This window comes from Astyanax mexicanus, chromosome 15, assembly GCF_023375975.1.
Source record: "Astyanax mexicanus isolate ESR-SI-001 chromosome 15, AstMex3_surface, whole genome shotgun sequence".
In the NCBI taxonomy this organism is placed as follows: domain Eukaryota; kingdom Metazoa; phylum Chordata; class Actinopteri; order Characiformes; family Acestrorhamphidae; genus Astyanax; species Astyanax mexicanus.
In genome coordinates this window covers 5,173,073-5,197,440 of record NC_064422.1, presented here as the reverse complement: position 1 = coordinate 5,197,440, position 24,368 = coordinate 5,173,073, and the positions used below count along the sequence as shown (strand labels likewise).

Here is a 24,368-nt window from a genome sequence, read left to right as displayed (position 1 = left end):
ACTCTGTCTGCATAACACTGTCCTAGAAGGGATCCTCTTATGAAGCTGATTCACAAAAAAGCCTGCAAACAGTTTGCTGAAGACAAGCAGTCCAAGAGCTTGGATTACTAGAACCACGTCTTGTGTTCTAACGATATCAAGATAAACTTGTTTGACTCGCATGGTGTGCAGCATGTGTGGTTGCATCCTGGTGAGGGGTACCAAGCAAACTGTTCCTTGCCTTCAGTCAAACATGGTGGTGGTGGTACTTTTACTCGAGGACATTTTGACACAAGTAATTTACTTCACTACATTGGAAAACGCCCCATTACTGAGTAAATAATAAAATGCTGGGGGAAAAAAAAAACCTAATTGTCTGAATAAAAAAAAATTGAGTTTTGTTCTCCATGGCAGCGCAGCTGAACTTTTCCCAGCAGTGTTTATTATGGTTAGCGGGAGGGACGCTGTGTGAACCAGTGTTCTGTCAAGTTATGCTACCCATCCATATGTGCTTCTTTACGACCCTGCGCATGAGCCGTAAAGTTTGTTTAATGTTTTATTGGAAACATTAAACATTCTGCTTAAATGTAAAACAAAAAACATGTAAATAGCAATTAAAGCATAGCAAAGGCAAGTTAAAAAATAATAATATAATATATAATAATAACTGTAAAACTATAAAAATACAGTTTATAGTCACCTACATGACCATAACCTTTTAACAGTAAAGAAAAAAAAAATGGATCATAGAAACCTATGCCACTTGTTTTTGAAAATGTTTTATGGGGTGGTCTGAACAAATACTGCCTGAAAGGTCCAAATTATTATTTGGAATAATAATTCATTTAAAAAAATATATATGATTTGTACTTTTTTACATCAAATAATTCAAAGTAACTATGTAACTTGTACTCAAAGTACATTTTAAATTAAGTACTTTTTTACTTTTACTCGAGTAGATTTTTAGATGGGTACTTTTACTTTTACTTGAGAAGAATTTTAGCAAAATAAAGGTACTTTTACTTCATTACAATTTTTCAGTACTTTTTCCACCTCTGGTGTTATCCAATGAAAAGATATTTACAAAAATATGAAGTGTCTACTCACTTTTGGGAGATACTGTATGTTGTACGTGAAACGCCAGGTAGAGAGGAGTGACGCGAGCCGAGTTAAAAATACAGGCAGGTTTATTATAAGAAAGGTTAACAGGTTCTGCTAACAGAAGACAAACAATAATCTCACCGATAACCAGAGACGTTGTCAAAGATACAGTCCAAGTTCTAAACCGGGAAACAGTCCAACCATATACCAAATCCAACAAGGGCAAAACAAAAGACATAAACCGAAAATCCAAACACAGAGTCGTAACGAGAAGGCAAAAACAGTAATCCAGAAAACGCTTAGTACGCAACATGAGTTGACAATACCTCGCAGTGTTTCCTTACAAGCGGATGCCTTAAATACAGAATCTTAGATAAGAATGAACCGGAAGTAATTTAGTAAACAGGTGAATCAGAGCGTCGGAGCGTAACATGATTGGGTGAATGTGAAGGGTTATTATTGATGTCATAATCTGGGGGATTCTGGGAAATAGAGTCCGGTAGTGTGGAAGGAGAGCCAGGCTGCGTAACAGTACCCCCCTCCAAAGAGTCCGAAGGTAACAAAGGACGAGGACGACACAAGGAAACAACCCCACCACCCCCAGTGGCAACCTGGACAGGCCGTCCAGAAGCGGGAACGGGATGGACAGAGACCCTGGACCTAGGACGACCCCTTCCGGAGCCGCGGACGGAACTGAGGGAATGGACCGAGTCCGAACCACGACGTCTACCCCTTCGTGGAACCGGAGACCGTCTCCTAGGGCGACCTCTGGGACGTGGTGCAGGACGGGACGGATGAGACCGATGAAAGTCCTCCACCATCAAAGGGTCCAGAACATCAGTTGCCGGCACCCAGCTTCTCTCCTCTGGTCCGTAACCCCTCCAGTCCACAAGATACTCCAGGGTCCCCCTTCTCCGCCTGGAGTCCAATAATCGTTCCACTGCATAAACTGGACCACCCTCCATAGCCACTGGAGGAGGAGGAGGTGCCCCAAGCGAAGTCTCATCCAATGGACCAGGGATAACCGGCTTTAGCAGAGAAACATGAAAAGAAGGGCATACACGATAATGAGACGGTAAGTCGAGACGATAAGTGACCTCATTAATTCTCTTGATAATCTTAAAGGGACCAATATACTTAGCTGAGAGCTTCTTATGCATATCTGGCTGCCGGAAATCCCTGGTCGATAACCAAACCCGATCCCCGGGAGAATAGAGGGGGGTCTCGCGGCGCAGGCGATCTGCCTGCTGTTTCTGTCGCTGTAGAACAGCCTCAATGCGCCTATGAGTCTCCTCCCACACCTCCTCGCTCCGACGCATCCAATCGTCAACCGCGGGAATATCAGAGGGTTCGGCTGTCCAGGGCATGATGGGTGGTTGGTAGACTAAAAAACATTGAAAAGGTGTCATCTTGGTGGTGGAACTAATTAGAGAGTTCTGAGCTAATTCGGCCCAAGGAAGGAATTTAGCCCAGTCATGGGTGTTGTTAGAACAGTAAATTCTTAAAAATTTCCCTAGCTCCTGGTTCATTCTTTCACATTGACCATTGCTCTGTGGGTGATAACCAGAGGATAGACTAACGGATACACCCAATCTGTTCATAAAGGCAGACCAAACCTGGGAAACAAACTGAGGACCTCGGTCAGAGACTATATCTTCTGGGATTCCGAACACACGAAATACTTGGTTAAATAATTCTTCTGCAGTTTCTAAGGCAGTAGGCATCTTACAGAAAGGAATGAACCTAACACCGCGAGAGAAACGGTCTATGACTGTCATGATCACTGTCTGCCCCATAGATTCAGGGAGATCCGTAACAAAATCAACAGCTAAGTGAGACCAGGGCCTAGCAGGAACAGGCAGCGGTACTAATTTACCAGCAGGTAGAGTACGGGGAGTTTTACTCTGAGCACACACAGTACAGGAAGATACAAAGCGGTGGATGTCTGACCGCATATTTTCCCACCAGAAACGATTCTCTAGCAATTGGTAAGTGCGGGTCTCCCCTGGATGCCCCGAAGTGAGTGAGGTGTGGGCCCATGTTATGAGTCTATCTCTACATTGCAATGGTACAAAAGTCCTGTCTGGAGGGCACTGTACAGGAGGAGGTGAAGTGGAATTAATTTGATCAATCTCATCCGAGATCTCCCATCGAATAGGGGCTACAACAATACCTGGTTTTAATATAGCAGCGGGTTCTGAACTTTCTGCACTGTCATCCTCATAAATACGTGAAAGTGCATCAGCCTTTGTATTTCTAGAACCAGGTCGATAAGTAATAACAAAATCAAAACGCGCGAAGAAAATTGACCAACGAGCCTGACGTGAGTTCATGCTTTTCATAGACCTTAAGTACTCCAAATTCCTATGATCAGTTATCACTACAAAAGGATGTAATGCTCCTTCTAGCCAGTGTCTCCACTCCTCTAAGGCTAATTTAATCGCCAAAAGTTCACGATCACCTATTCCATAATTGCGTTCAGCAGGGGAGAGTTTGTGGGAAAAATAGGCCACTGGGTGCATCTTGCTGGGAGAGCCAAAGTTCTGGGACAGAACTGCACCCACTCCTACACTGGACGCATCAACCTCAACTATAAAGGGTTCTTTGGGATCAGGATGTTTTAGAAGAGGAGCTGAAGTGAACAACTCCTTGAGAGAGCAGAAAGCATCTGATGCTTCACTTGACCATACCAATTTTTTGGCATTGCGTTTCAACAGGTTTGTGAGCGGAGCGGCGACTGAACTGTAATTACGAATAAATCTTCTGTAAAAATTTGCAAAACCAAGAAATCTTTGTAGATCCTTAACCGATTTGGGAAGAGGCCAATTAACTACTGCCAGAACCTTTTTATCATCCATGGTAATTCCTTTTGCACTAATTACATAGCCTAAGAAAGAAATGGTAGACAAATGGAATTCACATTTTTCTGCTTTGATGAAAAGTTGATTTTGGAGGAGTCGGTTCAGTACTGCACGTACATGGGAGACATGAGTAGGTAAATCCGATGAGTAGATCAAAATGTCGTCAATATATGCTATTACAAATCTCCCCAACATGTCACGTAGTACATCATTAATGAAAGATTGGAAAACGGAAGGGGCATTCTTGAGACCAAACGGCATAACTAAATATTCATAGTGCCCCCTAGTGGTAGTAAAGGCAGTCTTCCACTCATCCCCCTCTCTGATCCTTACCAAGTTATAAGCACTACGCAGGTCTAATTTTGTGAAAATGGAAGCCCCACGTAACTGTTCTAGAGCTACAGGTACTAAAGGAAGTGGGTATGGATACGTCTTCGTAACTGCATTGAGCTGACGATAGTCTATACATGGACGAAGACCTCCGTCCTTCTTCTTAACAAAAAAGAAGGATGCAGCCACTGGAGATGTAGATGGACGAATATACCCCTGAGCTAAGGCCTCTTGCACATACTCCTCCATAGCATTCTCTTCAGTCCGAGTTAACGGGTAGATGCGTGATTTTGGTGGTATCTGATTATCAGTAAGCTCAATAGCACAATCATACGAACGATGTGGTGGGAGTTGAGAAGCACGTGATTTACTAAATACTTCAGCTAAATCTGAATAATCTGTAGGAATATGTGCAAGTGACTCCAAACCAGGACTTTCTACAGTAGTAGATTGGATCAATAATTTAGGGCCAATAATGCAGTGATCATGACAGTATGGTGACCATGAGATTATTTCACAATTAAACCAAGAAATTAGAGGATTGTGTTTTTTCAACCATGGAAGTCCCAAAATAATCTGATAAGTTGTGTCCCTCATCACAAAAAACCTGATCTCCTCTGAGTGCAATGCGCTGACGTTCAGCTTGACTGATGTGGTGGTGTGGGATACGGCTCCTTGTCCAACTGGGGTCCCATCCACCGCTGACAGTCTCATTGGGTTCTCCAGGCATTCTAACGGGATCTGGAGTCGTCTGGCCAGCTGCTCATTAATGAAGTTCCCCTCGGCTCCGGAATCTATCAGGGCTGGAAAAACAAAGGAAGAGGACTGGCAGAACAGTATAACTGATATAATAAAAGATCTTGAATACATGTCAGAGCTAGGTCGGCTTACCCTTTTAGCGTGTGGAACCCCTTCCACACGCTTTCCCGAGTCAGAAGCAGGTGGCTCATATGGACGGTCCGGGTTGCCATGGTAACCATGGGAGAGCCCACCGTAGGACGAGCCTGAAGTAACATGACGCTGAACTCGGGAAGGGCAAAGTTGACAATTTCTCAACACATGGCCTGCTCTGCCACAATAGAAACAAAGTCCAGCCTGAATTCTCCGCATTCTTTCCTCCTTTGATAAACGGGTAGCGTCCACTTGCATGGGTTCCTCCTCTCTGAGTGTGTCCCGTGGAGTAAATCCAGAAGCACGAGGTGTAGAAAAACGAGGAGTAGACAAAGCAGCTCTACGACCAGGTACCGCGTTCTGTTTTAGCTGATCAAGTCTGATGGCTAATGATATAAGTTCATCCAAGGGCAGTCCATCATCCTTGCATGCTAATTCGGCTAACACTTCACTTCTGAGCCCATTACGAAACATAACCCGTAAAGCGGGTTCGTTCCAACCACTACCAGCAGCCAAAGTACGAAATTCTAAAGCAAAATCTGAAACTGAACGATTTCCCTGGCGTAACTTAACTAATAACTCCCCCTGAGATTGTCCGTGATGAGGATGATCAAAAACCAGTTTAAACTCCTTGAGAAAATGCTCGTATGTGCTACCCTCGATGCTAGGCCAGATAGCAGTAGCCCAATCCAAAGCTTTGCCGGTAAGGCGCGATATAAAAAACGAAATGCGCGCTGCATCGACATTAACCGGCGAGTTAACAAAAAATAATGACATTTGCAAGAGAAAACCTCTGCACAAATCGGGGGAACCGTCATATTTATCGGGTTTGCTTACCGGAAAAGCGGCTGCCGAGGGAGCGCTAGCAGGAGAGCTAACCGGGGCCTGGTTAGCGGAGGCTAGGCTAGCTGGAGCGGCTACCCTTAGCTGGGCTAGCTGAGTAGCGATATCCTGAAGGCTAGTGGTGATTTGAGCTAGCTGAGAGTGCTGCTCTGACTGCTGGGTTGTGAGAGCAGTAACCGTGTTAGCAAGGCTCTCAAACAGCTGGCTATGCTGTTCGAGAACCCTCCCTTGATTACCGACTGCCTGCTGGAGGTTATTAAACTCGGCCATCACGCTAGGCGAGGTATTATGAAACGCCAGGTAGAGAGGAGTGACGCGAGCCGAGTTAAAAATACAGGCAGGTTTATTATAAGAAAGGTTAACAGGTTCTGCTAACAGAAGACAAACAATAATCTCACCGATAACCAGAGACGTTGTCAAAGATACAGTCCAAGTTCTAAACCGGGAAACAGTCCAACCATATACCAAATCCAACAAGGGCAAAACAAAAGACATAAACCGAAAATCCAAACACAGAGTCGTAACGAGAAGGCAAAAACAGTAATCCAGAAAACGCTTAGTACGCAACATGAGTTGACAATACCTCGCAGTGTTTCCTTACAAGCGGATGCCTTAAATACAGAATCTTAGATAAGAATGAACCGGAAGTAATTTAGTAAACAGGTGAATCAGAGCGTCGGAGCGTAACATGATTGGGTGAATGTGAAGGGTTATTATTGATGTCATAATCTGGGGGATTCTGGGAAATAGAGTCCGGTAGTGTGGAAGGAGAGCCAGGCTGCGTAACAGTACGCTTATTCTGACCCAGATAAAACCAGTTATTATTAGCATATCAACACACATCATTATTATTATTATTTTTATTATTATAGCCATACTTTTATGTCCATAATGAGTGGAGGTAAACCATCGACCACAGCCAGTGTAATCTTTCATGGGATGCAAGCCTCCCAGCTGAGAGGCTATTAAACGATTCAGCTCAATTAAAGCACGCTCTATTTAGCACACAGCGCCCCCTATGGGGTTAAATAACAGCCCTGCTCTGTTTTCCTTATCCCCTGTAGCAGTAGCCAGACCTTCACCACAGACTGGGTTTCTGATCACTGTAAATGAGTCATGGTTCTCTGACGGTTCCATGTAACAGATCTGTCCATCAGAACCTTATTCACTTCCTCCTCACATTCCAGCGACGCATCACAAATTAGCTGAAGTAAACTTTCCGTGGATTTTACTTTGCACAGATGTTCCCCGCGCCATCATTAACGCTTATCAAAGCCAGCTGTGCATGGTCCGGGGGAGGGGACGAGGGCTGCAGGGGTGGGTGGCTGTGAGTGTGAAGGTGTGTTCGCTCCTCCAGATGTGTGTGTGTGTGTGTGTGTGTGTTTTCTTTTTTAAAGCCTGTTGTCCAATGGCAGAGCTTGGAGTGTGTAAGAGCATCCGGCAGCTCTGAGGTGGCAGGCCGGTTTCCAGCTGTGTCATTTCTCAGTCAAATACACAGCCACATGCCCCAACCCCCACCCCACCCCCCCATTCAAGAGCCAGTGGTGGGTTGTATATGTTCCCTGATTACTTTGAGCACGCTTGTTTAAATAGCATATTACAAATATGGCAGAAATGTATGATTACTATAATTTGGGTCATTTTACATAAAACAGTACATTACATTGTATTTGGTTTAATTTATTGCCACATTTTAGTGTAATTATTTTTTTTAAATAACTTTCTGTTATTAATCATGATTAAGTAAATGAAATGCTGGAATTTCTCTGTAGTTTTGGGAGGGTGACCAAAATAATTGATTAATACACTGCCTGGCCAAAAAAAAAGTCACACACTGTAATATTTTGTTGGACTGCCTATAGCTTTGATTGCAGCATGGTGCATTTGCTGTGGCATTGTTTTGATAAGCTTCTGCAATGCCACAAGATTTACATCAACCCAGACTTCTCCAGCACATCACAAAGATTCTCAATGGGGTTAAGGTCTGGACTCACTCACTGAACAATCCATGTATGAAAATGATGATCTCATGCTCCCTGAATCACTCTCTTACAATTCCAGCTCCATGAATCCTGGTATTGTCATCTTGGAATATGGCTGTGTTCATCAGGGAAGAAAAAATCCATTGATGGAGTAACCTGCTCTATATTCAGTGTATTCAGGTAGTCAGCTGACTTCATTCTTTCAGCACATACTGTTGCTGAACCTAAACCTGACCAACTGCAGCATCAACCAACCCCACATCATTTTTTTTTTTGGCCAGGCAGTGTAATTGCTTTAATAGTGGGAATAAATGTGACCTTCAACAACTTGAAAAGGAAACATGCCATCAGCTGTGTGTGTGTGTGTGCATAAAAGAGAGAGAGAGAGAGAGATTTAATCCATATATGTATATAAATAAAAGGTGATCTACCTTCTGAAGTCATCAGTGTCAACACTGTAAAAAACAGGCTCTATAAAATGAGTGAATTACGGGAAGAAGTTGCAGCCAAACTTGGTGACAAAATAAATTTGCATAAAATTGACAAAAAATGCAATAAAACATTCTTACAGTTACAGTACAAGGGACTTATCAATGTTAGAATTCTGGGTTGTTGCTGATATCTGATATTACACATGTATACATCTGCAGACGTCGAATGCTGATATTGATATACACATCCCAGTATAACTTTAGAAATTAATGTAACATTTAAATGTCTTGCATTTTAGCTTTCAAAGTACTGTATACAACAAGAAAATGAAAGGTTTCTCCTGAGAAACTTGTTTTTACATTTTTTGTTTTTACATTTATTCAGCTAACTGGTTCTTACATAGACTATTCACATCATTGTTAAATAAAACAATAAATCTGTTGAAACTGAAAAAATAAATACTAATTTGCTGAAATCAATGGATTTTGAAGTAGCACGGCTGGCCTGTTGTGGTAGCATAGCCAGCATTGCTTGATTCTTTTCCAGCAAGCAATAAATACAGAAAAGAAAGCAATACGTATCAGAAAATATTTGTTTGAAATAGTGGCCAAATTGACAGATGCCCATGATTCTAAAAAACAAAAAAACAATTCCAGTATCATTGTGCATCCCTATACAATACTATGCAGGTTTTACATATAAATATTAGATATTCCATCATTTTAGTGTTCCAGAATATGGGCATCATTGAGCAGTGGAACTGTGGAATTCTCTGGATTCTCCAGTACTTGAGTTGGGATAAGTTGGGGAGTTTGGGATGAGGGGTGGGTGTGATCATCCAACATCCTATTGGCCATGAATGCAGTCAAATCCTCCAAAAGCTTCAAAATCTAGAGGAAAGTCTATCTGAAGAGCAGAAAGAGACAGTTACTCCAAGAAAAAGGAGGACAAAATATTTTTAATACCACTTTTTTTTAGAAGAAACAAGCAGGTGTCCCAGTAGTTTAGCAATCTAGTGTATCTGTCTGTATGTCTGTTTCTCTTAGCTACCCATCTGTCTGTCAGTCTGTCTTATGGATAGCAGTATATATATATGTCTGTCTGTTTGCCTGTCTGTTTTTTTAACGTGTCTTACTACCTGTATCTTGTCAGTCTGTCTTCCCATTTTGCTATGTAGCATTTATTTGCATATATTTTTTTTCTCTCTGTTTTTCCACCTGTATATCTACCTGTCTGTCTGCCAGTATGTCTATTGTTTAGATGTAGTCAGTCAGTCCATCTATCAGTTACTGTAATGCAGTGGTTCCTGAACAGTCCTTCAGGATAAAATAAAAAGAAGAAAATGAAATAAAGTTTTAAATATCTGTCTGTCTGTCTGTCTGTCTGTCTGTACTGTGATTGTTTGGGTTTTGTTAGAAGGTCATGAAGTTTGCTACTGTGATTATAGCTTCTGCTAGTGCTTTCATTTAATAGCACATATAGAAATAATATACAGATGTCATTTCTCTGAGTGAGTTTGACACGTCAGTATGTGGAAGGGCTGGCTGGTGCCGTGCGATACTGTCGAGGTTTTTTGTTTCAGCAATCGTGCAAAAACCACCAGCCACTTTCCACCATTACCCAGTAAGACTCAGCCCAAGGCCGTGCCAGTCAAGGCTGGGGCGCTGGAGGAGTTACGGCTGAAAATGGAAATTGAGAGATCCTAATCATTCGTGTAATCCTGCTAGATTTACACCACAGTGGATTACCCCCTTATTACTGAACTGCCCCCTCCGTACGCCGCTGTATTTCTGCTGTTCTCCCGAGTTCCACCCAACACCACAGTGCAAACAGACAATCCTCCAGCGAGCACTCGACACCCACCGCAGAAAACGCTCGCATTACATGCAGTTTGACTGGGGTCAGCAGCGGCCGACTGTAACTGCTCTGTCGTTGGTCCAGGGCTTGGCCTGCAGTCGGAGACGCGCCGCTTCCCTCCGCAGCATCCGCTTAATCGCAGCGAATCGATGTTCTGCGGGGTTTCGCGGCGGAGGAATCCGCGTCTGCGCCGGACAGTAATTTACAGCGGCTTTTCCTCTCATTGCCTCTGGCATCCAAAGCCATCATTATGAATTTCCTTAAGGCTCCGCTACAGCGACCACAGCACGCATAGCCTGGGCTCATTATAGCATTACACTGGAGCCTCACGCTTCTACTCATCTCTCAGGTTGAGTTTGGAGGCTGCCAGCCTGACTGGAGTAATGTGGAATTTCTCAAAGCAGAATCACGACAAAACTTCAGTGCCTCTTATTGCATGCTTTAGTTAGAGTTAGACCAGGGGTGTCCCGTGAGGTATATTAGAAATAGAATGAAAGTTGGCCCGCTGTTAAGCAGGTTTTTATAATGTGAGATTCAAAGTTTGAACGTTAGGTGTCAGAAACAAGCCAAAGAGTCTAAAAGCGGAGAGAGTGCACATTTGTAGCGCAGAAAAACGGGACAAAAGAGTCTAAAAGCGGAGAGGGTGCGCATTTCTAGCGCAGAAAAACGGGACAAAAGTCTAAAAGCGGAGAGAGTGCGCATTTCTAGCGCAGAAAAACGTGTAATTAAGGAGTTTTATATTAAGAGACATCATGAAATTAAACATCAATTTGAAAAATCTTAGTTTACACAACACTGTCAAAGATAAAGATATTAAGTCAAGTAAAATGGTGTGTAAATGAAATAATCAGGAAAAAAGTATTATTTAAAGTGGTATATTTCATTATTTGTTTTATTACAGAGTGTGGCCCCGTGACTTAAAATATATTTCTCCTTCTGGCCCCCAACAAACAACAACAAGTTTGGACACCCCTGAGTTAGACAATAATGCAATATTGATATTAATGGCCACAAAAAAAAAATGCATTAAGCTGGTAACTACATGCTGGTTCTGACCTTTATAACTGAAGACCAGAGTAACTTATATAGATATAATAATACACTTCATATCAAACAGCAGTACGGTCACATTTATCTGTTTAAAAAAAAAAAAAAAAACTATAAAGAAATTATCCTGTGCAACAGAGGAAACTCTTGGTCTTTCTTTCCTGGGGATGTTCAAATGAGTAATAATGTTTTAATGTTCTCTGCTACTGCACTTGAGGATTATTTAAAAGTTCTTGAAATGTTTCGTATTGACTGGCCTTTATTTCTCAAAGTATTTTGTTCTTTACTTAGTTGGGTATAATATGGATTGACAAGTTCAGCACAGCTGTTAAGTGGAAGTTGTAAAAGTGACTTTGGCTGTAGTAACACAAGATAAAGAGAACTCACTTTTTTTGAATAGCCCACCTCCATTCTCCCACAGCCTTTTGAGATCCTGCAGTTTTATTCCGTTTGTCCAAACACTCTTTAGACTGGGTGTAGCGTTAGCTACATCTCCGGGCGCCACCATCTTTCTTTACTTTAAGATGGAAAAGCCTGGAGATGTAAGTTACGCTACGGGTTGTAAACAGTGTTTTTAATAAACTTATTGTGCACTTTTAAAGTTTGAAATGCCTTGTTTTAAATGTCAGGGCTCTCTGGATTCTACCAATGAGGTGTGGAGCTAATTTGAGCCTGGATAATAGTGTAAAAAGCGATTTAACTACAGGGGCAAGAATATACTCTGTATCACCCAGTCTAACGGGTGTTTAGACAAACAGAATAAAATTGCTGGATCTAAAATAGTGGCCTATTTAACAAAAGTTAGTACTCTTTATCATGTTTTACTACATCCAAAGTCATCTTTACACCGGAATTCTCCTTTTAACTAGTTATTACTTGACTCTAGTTAAGATAGAGTTCTTTTGTGACCTCCTGGATGAGTTGTCCATGCCCTTTTGGAATAATTTGTTTGGCTGGTCACTCCTGGGAAGGTTCACCAGTCTTTCATGTTTTCCTATTTGTGAATAATAGCTCCTACTTTGGTTCTCTGGAGTCCCAAAGCTTTAAAAATGAATTTGTAGCCTGTTCCAGACTGAGAGATGATCAGTGGCTTGGTTTTCTCACCTGTTTTTGAATTTCTTTAGATTGCGGCATAATGTGTTGCTTTTTGAGAGTGATTGAGTAAGTGATTTCTTGATTCTACAGGTCAAATGGTTAAGCATTGTTTCAATGAAATCTAGATTGATAATATTAAGAGTGTATTAAACATTAAACATTAGTACTCTCTTTAACTAGTATTAATTAATGTTTAGAGATCTTAATTAATGTACCCTTATTGTTAAGTGTTACTGATTTATGATTAATGTGTTTAGAAAGAGAGACTTTGCTTAGGTATTTTGATATGGTTCAATCTAGCCTCTTTTTTTTAAAAACGTTTGGACACATCTCTTCTGCTTAAGTAGGTGAATATTTATTACCAGAACCACACAAGTCGCAGGAAACAGCCAGAGCCGGTTCTTTACTGTACTGTACTGTGTGTGAGCATATAATTGACGGGATAATGGATGAGTGCTGGGGGTTTAGCTGTACAGTTGGACTGTGTTGGGGTGCAGAAATGATTTAGAATTGAAGCTGTGTGGAATGACTGAAATGTGGCCTGGTTTTATCTGAAAGTGCAGCTCAGCATTCTTCACACAGCTCAACTCTGCCAAACTATTTTCCAGCTTGTTTACACAATCACATAAATAACACCACAGCCTGCTGATACAGTAAAGACAAAGGAGCAAAAATGAACATTCACTATTCACTATTCACTAACTGTACACAGTGCTGACTGATGGAATTTCACAGATCAGCACAAATACAAATCCACTGCAAACAAGCAAACATGCAAACAAGTACTGTATTATCTACACTATAAATCACACTTAAAATCCTTTTATTTTTCTAAAAAAAACATCAGTGCACCTTATAATCCGGTGCTCCTTATGTATTAATTATAACAGGTATTAAGGAGCAGTAAAGCCACTCCTCAGAAGTACATTGTTTTTTAGTGTTTTTCTCCCGTACTGGGACTGGAGCAGTATTAGCATTAGCATTAACAGAGCTAAACACTAGCTCTTTTGCCATTCAGAGGTGAGTATTATCGGCCTGTAGCCTGCTGCGAACCCTGGCTATCACTGCTGGAGCAGCATTAGTATTAGCTGCTAACTGCTCTAAGTGTGAACTTTTTCACTGCTCAGAGGCAAGTACATTGGACTGTAGTCTGCATGTTTACTTTGTTAAAACAAGCTATGTGGGACAAACCGCTGGCTAATATCACCCTGACTTTCTGGAGCACTCAAGGTTCCTCAGTGTAGCACTGTTGGGCGGCTAATGCTAATGCTCGAGCGTTACTGCTGAAGAAATTTGGAAACCTAAGATTACTGTTAATACAGGTGCTGGTCAACGAATTAGAATAATTTGAAATAGTGCAATCATGAAATTCTTTGAATGCATTTTTTTGTGCAGAAAGCAAATCAGGTGTTCACCGCACCTGTCCTACTCGTTAGACTAATCACAGAACTCGTTACCTGGAAAAAAATTTGCTCAGCTGAGCTTTCCAAAAGGCCCATTTAGGCCATTTAACTGTGACACTGTTGTTTTGTTGAATTAGAATAATGGAGAAACCATTTCATTGAATTAGAATAATTTTTATTATAATTACAATCATCACTTTCTCAGTATTTTGTGGCTGCCCCCTTGGCTTGTATGACTGCCTGAAGTCTCCGCGGCATCGATTTGACCAGCTTGTCGCAAGTTTCCGCACTCACAGCTTCCCAGGCAGTGGCGATGTTCTGCTTCAGTTGGTCCAGCGTAGTAGGCTTTCTGTCACGAATTTTTCGCTTGACGATGGCCCAAAGGTTTTCAATGATATTGAGGTCAGGCGAGTTGGCCGGCCATGCCAAAACTTCAAGCTGTTTTTTAGTGAACCAATCTTTGGTCGACTTTGCCGCATGAGCCGGTGCAAGATCCTGTTGAAATATGAAGTCTTCTTCGCCGAACTGTTCCTCAACAGTCGGAATCAGGAACGTTTCCAGAACATCTTGATATACGGCAGCATTGACAGTCTTCTTGAGGAAGCAGAGTTTCCCTACACCTCGAGCGGACATGCATCCCCAGACCATAACGCTCTGGGGAAACTTGACGGATCTTTTCACGCACTCGTGGTTGTAGGTTTCGCCACCACGACGCCAGACACGAGGACCTTGGTCACCGAAGGAGATGCAGAAGCGTGATTCGTCACTGAAGACCACTTTCTGCCAGTCTTCAGCAGTCCACTCGCCGTGTTCTTTGGCCCACTTCAGCCGTTTCTCCATTTGTTTCTTGTTCAGCATCGGTTTTACTGCTGGAACGCGAGATTTGAAGCCGAGTTCGCGCAGACAACGGTAAGTGGTTGATCTGGAGACGTCAGCGCCGGTCTGCTTGTTCCACAAGTCGGTGAGCTCGGAAGTGGACTTGAACCGGTTGCTGACTGCGATCTTTCTCAGCTGCTTGTTGTCGCGAGCAGAAGTTTTTCGGAGGCCGGAACAGTTGGTGCGCTTGCTGCAGTTTTTCTTGAGAGCTTTGCAGACGGAAGACTGGCTGATGCCGAGCTGCTCAGCAATTTTAGTTTGGGTCAAGCCTTGTTGGCGAAGGGCTTGAATTTGAGCCACTATTCCGGTTGAGAGGTCGCGCTGCTTACCCATGATTGATTTTACAACTTAGAAATTCTACTCAACCCTGACTTTATACTGCACAGTGAACACTCTTCACAGAAAACAAAAATTCGAGCATTTATTCTAATTCAATGAAACGGTTTCTCCATTATTCTAATTCAGTAAAACTACAGTGTCACAGTTAAATGGCCTAAATGGGCCTTTTGGAAAGCTCAGCTGAGCAAATTTTTTTCCAGGTAACGAGTTCTGTGATTAGTCTAAAGAGTAGGACAGGTACGGTGAACACCTGATTTGCTTTCTGCACAAAAAATGCATTCAAAGAATTTCATGATTGCACTATTTCAAATTATTCTAATTCGTTGACCAGCACCTGTATATGAAAACGCTTTACTCACCCAAATAAACAGTTTTCAGAAGAGAAATCTTTGTAGATTAAAATTCAGTGCTCGTTTGACTTTAAAAGATTTTTTTTTCAAAGAATTTAAAGAATTTAAGAATTTAAATAAAAGTTTTTAAGAGTTTTATTTAACTTAGTTAACCTACTTTCCCCCACACACCGCCCAGTGACGAGACCTGCTGAATTAGAAGGAAACATGGTGACACCCCTGTTCCTTACTAGTATCACATAATGTGCCTTTTAACCGGTACACCTTATGTATGAAAATAGACCAGAAAATATACATAAAAAGTAGACTGTAATGATATGCTATGTTTTTGTCTTGCAGATCCACATATAAAAGTGAGTGGGAAACGGGACAATGTGAAGGAAGCCAAGGAGAAGATCATGTCTGTCCTTGATACAAAGGTGAGCAGCAAAGCTAAACATTTTACTGCCTACAAACTACAAGTTAAAGGGGAAATATTAAGCAAAACTCACATTTTGTGTGCTTCTGTATTTCTGCTTGGGTCTTAACTTCGTCTATAAACACTCCATGTACAAAAAGTCCTTTTTCTGTGAATCAGGTGAAAGAGTTTGGTTTCAGGAATCTTTTGCTTCTATAAGCCATTTGGATGCTCCATTATTCTGGCACCACAATAAGGAAACCTACATGGAACCACCCTGGCAACACCACTCACACGTCAAACCAGATCCATCATTTCGGTCTGTTGTTTGAGAACCTCAGACTATGCATATCAGAATTAGCCAGCCGACTTTGTGTTTTGCCATTTAGCACAAGCGACTGTAGTCTGCATGTTTACTGTGTTAAAACAAGCTACGTGGGACAAACCGCTGTCTAATATCACCCTGAATTTCTGGAGCACTCAAGGTTCCTCAGTGTAGCACTGTTGGGCGGCTAATGCTAATGCTAGAGCGTTAGTGCTGAAGAAATTTGGGAACCTAAGATTACTGTAAATATATGAAAGCACTTTACTCACCCAAATAAACAGTTTTCAGGAGAGAAATCTTTGTAGATTAAAATACAGCGTTTTGTGCTTCTATCAAAATTAAACATGAACTAGCTTGTTTGTGTTTTGCCATTTAGCACAAGCTAACACTAATGTGTGGTAAACGCTTAGTGTATACATGGCGTGATGTGCATAAAAGTGACAGAGCCCTTAAACAACTGATTTTGAAAGGGACTGAAACTGGCAAGAATAGAGCTGGAGAGATCTCTTTGTATGACAGTGATTTTTTTCAAAGAACTTTATTAACTTATTTTGTATAGACCATAGTAGTGTTGTAGTACTCGAGACCGGCCGAGTCTGAGTCCTCTGTCTGAGGTGAAATTCATTAGAATCTGAACCTTTTTTCTATCGTTACTGAACATCAATAATTCATTCAAACAGACCTAATCAGTACTTTTTCTGTGTCTAAAATCTGCACACAGATTCCCAAAAGAAGAAACATTTAGCAGAATGTAAATTCTGCCACATTTGATAACCTCAGGGACCACAACTTATTTTTCCAGACATTTAGAAAAAAAGGAGAGATAAGTACAAACTAGCAAGATAACTTATGTTAGCAGCGAACTAACTAACACATGTTTTTGGGGACATCACTGACCTTAGCGACGAGCTAGCTAACCTTAGCAACAAGCTAGCTAACACACTAATGTTACCAGGGAGATAACTAAAGCTAGTGACGAGCTAGCTTACCTTAGCTACAAGCTAGCTGACCTTAGCAACAAGCTAGCTAACACACTAATGTTACCAGGAAGAAAACTAAAGCTAATGACAAGCTAGTTAACCTTAGCAACAAGCTAGCCAACACACTAATGTTACCAGGGAGAAAACTAAAGCTAGTGATAAACTAGTTAGCCTTAGCAACAAGCTAGCTAACACACTAATGTTACCAGGGAGAAAACAAAAGCTAGTGATGAGCTAGCTAACATTAGCAACGAGCTAGTTAACTTTAGCAACAAGCGAGCTAACACACTAATGTTACCAGGGAGAAAACAAAAGCTAGTGATGAGCTAGCTAACCTTAGCAACAAGCTAGCTAACTTTAGCAACAAGCTAGCTAACACACTAACACACTAAAATTATTTTAAAATCTTAAATTGGTCTCGATCTTGGTTTTTCTCAGTTTCTGTGTTGACTCGGACACCTAAAAAGTGGTCTTGACTTAGTCTTGACCGGGACTTCAGCGGTCTTGACAACAAAACAAGAGCATAGACCTATTCTTCTTGCGTACAAAGAGGTATATGTAATCTATATATACAGGAAGAATGTTTCCCACTATAATTGTTTTTTCAGGTTATAGTCATATTAATTTAATATATTTATATTCATATTTTATAAGCAATGTAGAGCAGCTGCAGGTAGGAGTGTGTAATAGAGTGGAGGACAGTGAGTGATTAAACACAGTGATTAAAACTCCAGCAGCACTGCTGTGTGTAATCCATTCACTCGCACCAGCACAACACACACTAACACCTCATACACCATCACCATGCTAATCAGTGCTAATTACTGCAGTGCTGAGAATAAATGACCCACCCCCCAAATAATAATAATAGCTGCTCTGTGGTGGTCCTGAATTTGAAGAACAGGGTGAAAGTAGATGTTGATGTTGGACTGTATTTTACTGTACAGTGCTGTACAGGACTGGCGCTGTCACTTGTCACTTGTCACTGTTGTTCTGCAGTCGCAGCTGCTCTGCACAGTGCTGAAAGGTCTGGCTGAATCACTGACCCCGCACATTGATTCTATTGGCCAGTGGAAGGGCAAGCATGGCCGCTTATTGGTTAAGTTGTCTGTAAGAGCCTCCAGAATATTCCAGCACTACTGCAGAGCAGTGTATGTGGACAGCTGACCTCCTTCACGTCTGGATATTCTCATCCCTTCATTATATACTGACACTGATCTGAGAACAGCTTCCACTGCAGAAATCTACACTTTATTAGTGTAAAATATTATTGATTGAACATTTGTAATCAATCTCTTAAAAAAATCACATCATTATTCTGTGATTTAATCACAATTAAAATCATGATTAAAAATGTTAATGCTTGTACTTCTTTGTATTTTAGCAGGGAGACAGTAATAATTGTGTAATAGATCTTTATTTTCATATTTTCTTAATGATAAAAAACTAATATAATGTCATATGCTGCGCTGACCATGATGGAATGTGTGTATTCTGAGTTCTGCTAGAATTGCATGTCTGTTCAATGCAGAAACTAAATACTGTGCAGACCTAGCAAAGATTCTGCAGAAGCACAGAAACCTAAAAGCATGACACTACCACCACCATGTTTGACAGCTGGTATGTTATTCTAATAGTGGAATGCAGTGTTAGTTTTGCATCAGACTAGGGTTGTGCACGATATACAGTGCTGTAAAAAGTATTTGGCCAGATTTCTTTTTTTTTTGCTTGTTTTTGCTTTTTTTGGTCATAATGATATTATTCTGATTATCAAACAAACTTTCTCAAAGATAAGGTAAATGTAAATGTAAAAAAGCACTTTTTAAATAATAATTTTATTTATGAAAGTAACACTTCAAATCTAAACCAATCAAACTCTTTGGTAACACTTTACTTGGATGGTCCATTTTATTGCCTTGTTGATGCTCAACTGACATTCAACTAACACTGAATTGAATGTCCCTTAAATTTAACTTAAGCCTATGTTGAATGTAAATGATTCAATCTAGAACCTAACCCTACACCTAACCCTAACCTTAACCCTTAATCAACCCTAAAATCAAACCCTACACCTAACCCTAACCTTAACCCTTAATCAACCATAAAATCTAACCGTACACCTAACCCTAACCTTAACCCTTAATCAACCCTAAAATCAAACCCTACACCTAACCCTAACCTTAACCCTTAATCAACCCTAAAATCTAACCCTACACCTAACCCTAACCTTAACCCTTAATCAACCATAAAATCTAACCCTACACCTAACCCTACCCCTAACCTTAACCTAAGCTTAAAATCTAACCCTAAACCCAATCCTAAAATATTAAGATAAGAGTTTGGGTTAGAGTTGAATGTTGGGTTATATTCAATAGAGAATCATTTACTTTCACCTTTTAGTTCATTTGCATTTAATAGACATGTAGTTGAATGTTAGTTGAATGTCAGTTGAGCATCAAAGAGGCCATCAAATGGACCATCCAAGTAAAGTGTTAGATTGGTTTGGATAGTTTTTTTCCCTTAATAAATGAAATCATAATTTAAAAAATGTTTTTTTTATATTTACTCAGGTTATATTTGTGTGATATTAAAGTTTGTTTGATAATGTAAGTGACAAATGCAAAAACAAAAAAAAATCTGTAAGGGGGCAAATACCTTTTAGCACAGTCACTAAACCATGGGGACACGTTTCCCTGTAAAGCTTTTTTTGTGACAGCATCTGTTGTAAAAAGTGGTTTATAAATAAAATTGTATTGAATTGAATTGAATATCACCCTTATGATTTAGTGGTAAGAAGCAAAATTTGGTAATCTGGAACTAAAAAATCTAAAATCTAGTTTTTAAGATGTTGGCTGATGTTACTGGTTTGGTTGGGAGCACTGTGTACTTTTATCACACTAAATTAGATTTTACTCCACACTGTTTGTTTCATATTTGATACCACCCAGCTGTGGTTTAAGTGCACATGCTGTGTGGAGAGCGCTCACTGAGGGCTAGACTGGTCGTACTGGGAAAGTCTGAGTCACTGCTGGAGCTCATAGATCCGTATCACGGCCTCAGTGAGAGATTTAATGGAGGAGGTTTGGGTCATCAAACTCTCACAGCATCTGCTTTTGCTGTACATGTATCCTGTTCATGCCGTCTGTCTGTTGTTGCAGAGTAATCGCGTGACTCTGAAGATGGACGTCTCACACACAGAACATTCCCACGTCATCGGGAAAGGAGGGAACAACATCAAGAAGGTGATGGAGGACACGGGCTGCCACATCCACTTCCCCGACTCCAACCGCAACAACCAGGCCGAGAAGAGCAACCAGGTCTGATCTTACGATGCTTTTTCTAATTCAGATCCATTATTATATAATAAGAAGGATCAAGGTGTTAATTTTGTTTTGTACAAATTTAGAGTTTGAAAGATTACAACCCCTGGCAAACATTATGAAATCATGACACAAAACTAAAGTAATTTAAATAGCAACTTTCTGACTTTAAGAAACACTATAAAAAAATCAAGAAAAACCATTGTGGCAGTCAGTAACGGTAAATTATTTAGGCCAAGCAGAGGGAAAAAATTATGGAATCACTCAATTCTGAGGAAAAAAATATGGAATCATGAATAACAAGCAACCAAAAGAACACTCCAACACATCACTAGTATATTTTGTTGCACCACCTCTAGCTTTTATAACAGCTTGCAGTCTCTGAGGCATGGACTTAATGAGTGACTCGTCATCAATCTGTCTCCAACCTTCTCTGATTGCTGTTGCCTGATCAGCTTTGCAGGTTGGAGCCTCGTCATGGACCATTTTCTTCAACTTCCACCAAAGATTTTCAATTGGATTGAGATCCAGACTATTTGCAGGTCATGCTATTGACCTTATGTGTCTTTTTTTTTAAGGAATGTTTTCACAGTTTTTGCTCTATGGCAATTTGCATTACCATCTTGAAAAATGATTTTATCGTCCTCAAACATCCTTTCAATTTATGGGATAAGAAAGAAGAAAGAAAGAAAGAAACTTGTGCATTTATGAAGATGTAATGACAGCCATCTCCCCAGTGCCTTTACCTGACATGCAGCCCTATATCATCAATGACTGTGGACATTTGCATATTCTCTTCAGACAGTCATCTTTATAAATTTCATTGGAACGGCACCAAACAAAAGTTCCAGCATCATCATTATCATCCCCTTGCCCAATGCAGATTTGGATTCATCACTGAATATGGCTTTCATCCAGTCATCCACAGTCCATGATTGCTTTTCCTTAGCCCATTGTAACCTTGTTTTTTTCTATTTAGTTGTTAATAATGGCTTTTGTTTAGCTTTTTTGTGTGTAAATCCCATTTCCTTTAGGCGGTATAGTTCGGTCACAGACGTTGTCTCTAGTTTCCTCTAAGTTTTCTGTTTTGACGCTTTGATGCCTTCCTTGGTCTACCAGTGTTGCGTTCTAACTATATTAAAACATTTTAGCTTATGTGGCTAATACAGGCCAAATAGCTCATTCATTTATGTGCATTTAAGTGTGTACTTACACTAGGCAACGCACCCGGTTACCCCCTAAAGCATGACTCGTTTCACTAGTGCGCCAGCATTATTCAACCAATCCCTGCTTAGCGTGAGCACACACTAAGATGGCTACAGGATGGAGGCTCACTAAATTTACATGTCTACCTAAGCTTTTATTTTAATAATAACTCTTATCATGATATTGGTGGCTGATAATGGGATATCTGATAATGGGAGCACGTCTTTGCCTGCATCGCCTATAGGAGACATGGCGTTTCTGCAATGTGCCTATGGGATCCAGCAGCTCCCAGTGGTGTACCATGACATGGTATTTGTCCTGTCTGGGCAACCATACTGTGTTTACATCAGGAAAACATGGCAACAACATGGCACTCTAAATAGTGTACATTAAAATTGAGAAAAAATAGCCATCGCTCACCGGAAATATGGTGCACGCTCCACAGTTTTTTTACGCACAGATTTACAACATTGTTAGCAGTATAACATAATAAGTTTAAGAATAAAGTTTAAATTATGATTTCATTTATTACGTTTAAGTACTTGTCTAAGGCGGGAGCTGTTGTGTTTTGAATTTTCTTAACGCATAGATTAGCACAGAGAAAAAGGAGACTACAGAACTGGCCAAAAATAAGGGCCGGCTGAAAATAGGGGACCACATGTTAGTTGGTGGAGAATAGGATAAAGAGATACAGTACACCAAGCTTTGATAATGTTTAGAACCCTTAATGATAAATTTTTTTAAGATTAGCTTACAAACTCTTTGAAAACATGAGTCTTCAGTTGGCGTTTGAAGACGCAAGTGACTCTGCTTTTCTGACACTCAGCGGCAGTTCGTTCCGCCACCTCAGTCCTAGGACAGAGAAGAGTCAGGATGTTTGTTTTCTGTGGGTTTTGAGGTATGGTGGGTCGAGCAGAGCTGTACTGGAAGCTCTAAGAGATCTTGAAGCCAATCAATACATTGATAAGTGGAGTTTCAGTGTGTGCAGTGTTCACTTTAGTCTGTAAACAAACTGAACATTGCATTTGATCATTTTTCAGTTAAAAAATAATCCAGAATTTGATGGTATTGTAGCCACGTGTAGCCTTGTGCTGTGTACAGTAGTAAAGTTGTGAGTGGTATTAGTGAATATAGTAACTCTGTATTGTAGAGAAGGAGGCAGGGCTTCTGGACATGGTGAACATAAGGCTTGTGTTGTGTACAGTAGTAAAGTTGTGAGTGGTATTAGTGAATATAGTAACTCTGTATTGTAGAGCTTGTTGTTGGTAATAAAGGTCATGGTGAACATAAGGCTTGTGTTGTGTACAGTAGTAAAGTTGTGAGTGGTATTAGTGAATATAGTAACTCTGTATTGAATGGAATTACACATTGAAACAGTGCACCATATATTACTGTATTTACTTTAATTTATTTGCCTTAATATATACATGCACAAATGTGCTGCACTTTAGTTTTGCAGTAGATTTTGTTGTTAGATTATGTTTTTGTCATTGTTAGAATTTTTATTTTGTCACATTATTAGAATTTAATATTAAATCAGGGACTTGGTAAGTTGGTTAAGAAATAGATGGATGTTTATAGATATTATTTTTACACTAAATACAACTTTATTTATTTATTTATTTTGTTGCAGTAGTATATTTTTAAAATTAATGTAAAAAGAATAACATTTCTGAAATATCGTTATCACAGAAATGCCCTGAAATATTGTGATATAATTTTAGGGCTGTATCACCCACTACCTCTAGTTTACAGTTTTAATTGAGCGGTTGGTGATTTAATGATAAATTGAGCAGTGCCGCACAGTGTAGGCAGCTGGTTTAGGTGGGAAGAGGCGGCTACTTGCTGACAGGTAAATGAGATCCAGACAGTTGGGGATGAAGAATGAAGAAATGTCTGGTACCAGTTAGCCCCCTCGGACCCCGCTGATTACGCCTGCTGAACTCTTTATGCTCCTGGTGGTGCGCTGATTTGAGCGTTTCGCAGCGTTGTGAGTTATCGCTTATGTAATTTCGAGGACGATGTACTATTTCATTATCTCCACACTTCAGCGAGGAATGTAAAACATCCTGTGTGTGTATCCAGCCTGACGTGGTACGATAGTTGTCCCGAGTTACACCCATCCCATCTATTAGCTAATGTTCTGGTGTAAATCGGAGATTATCGCTGCTCAGATCAACTCCGTGACCCCGGTGTGGGGTGTTTATTTGTTTTGGGGACGCTGTTGCACGTCTGACTGCAGGAGGGAATCAGCACGTGTTTGGTAATGTGAATTCTCTGTCTCCTTCTCTGTAGGTGTCCATCGCAGGCCAGCCAGGAGGGGTGGAGGCAGCCCGGGCCAGAATCAGGGTAAATAAAACATGCTTATTATGCTTATTGTGATCTGTGCTCTGTGTTAGGACTTGGGCGCTGTCAACTAGGGTTAACCCTTGTGTGGCGTTCGGGTCTGTGGGACCCGTTTTCATTTTTCATCAAATGATACTAAAAATATATTTTTTCTAACTTAAACTCATTGGCATTGGCTCATTTTTTTGTGAAAAACATATATCAAAACACATTTTCGATAAACACACCCCCCCCCCCTTAAACATTTATATTACATACAGTATGTTTGGCCAAGGGCTAATAAACATTGCTTCATTTGTAAATTTGAAACTAAACAATTTTTCTACTCATATCTTGAGTTTAATTCATTTTCTTTTACATTTTATTAAAAAACTAATTAAAAAAAGAGTAGCACTTTTTGAAAGAAGT

The 24,368-nt window shown here is 40.5% G+C and overlaps 1 protein-coding gene across 2 annotated transcripts in view; it reads left to right on the top strand.

The window, feature by feature from the left end:
- The window catches only part of LOC103032919 (protein bicaudal C homolog 1), a 170,151-nt gene that overhangs the window by 97,020 nt on the left and 48,763 nt on the right, over positions 1-24,368 (top strand). For both annotated transcript variants that reach the window (XM_022669361.2, XM_022669360.2), the window contains exons 4-6: positions 15,726-15,805; positions 20,247-20,405; positions 23,910-23,963. In XM_022669361.2, coding sequence (XP_022525082.2) covers positions 15,726-15,805; positions 20,247-20,405; positions 23,910-23,963 — 293 coding nt within the window. The remainder of the gene's footprint in view (positions 1-15,725; positions 15,806-20,246; positions 20,406-23,909; positions 23,964-24,368) is intronic.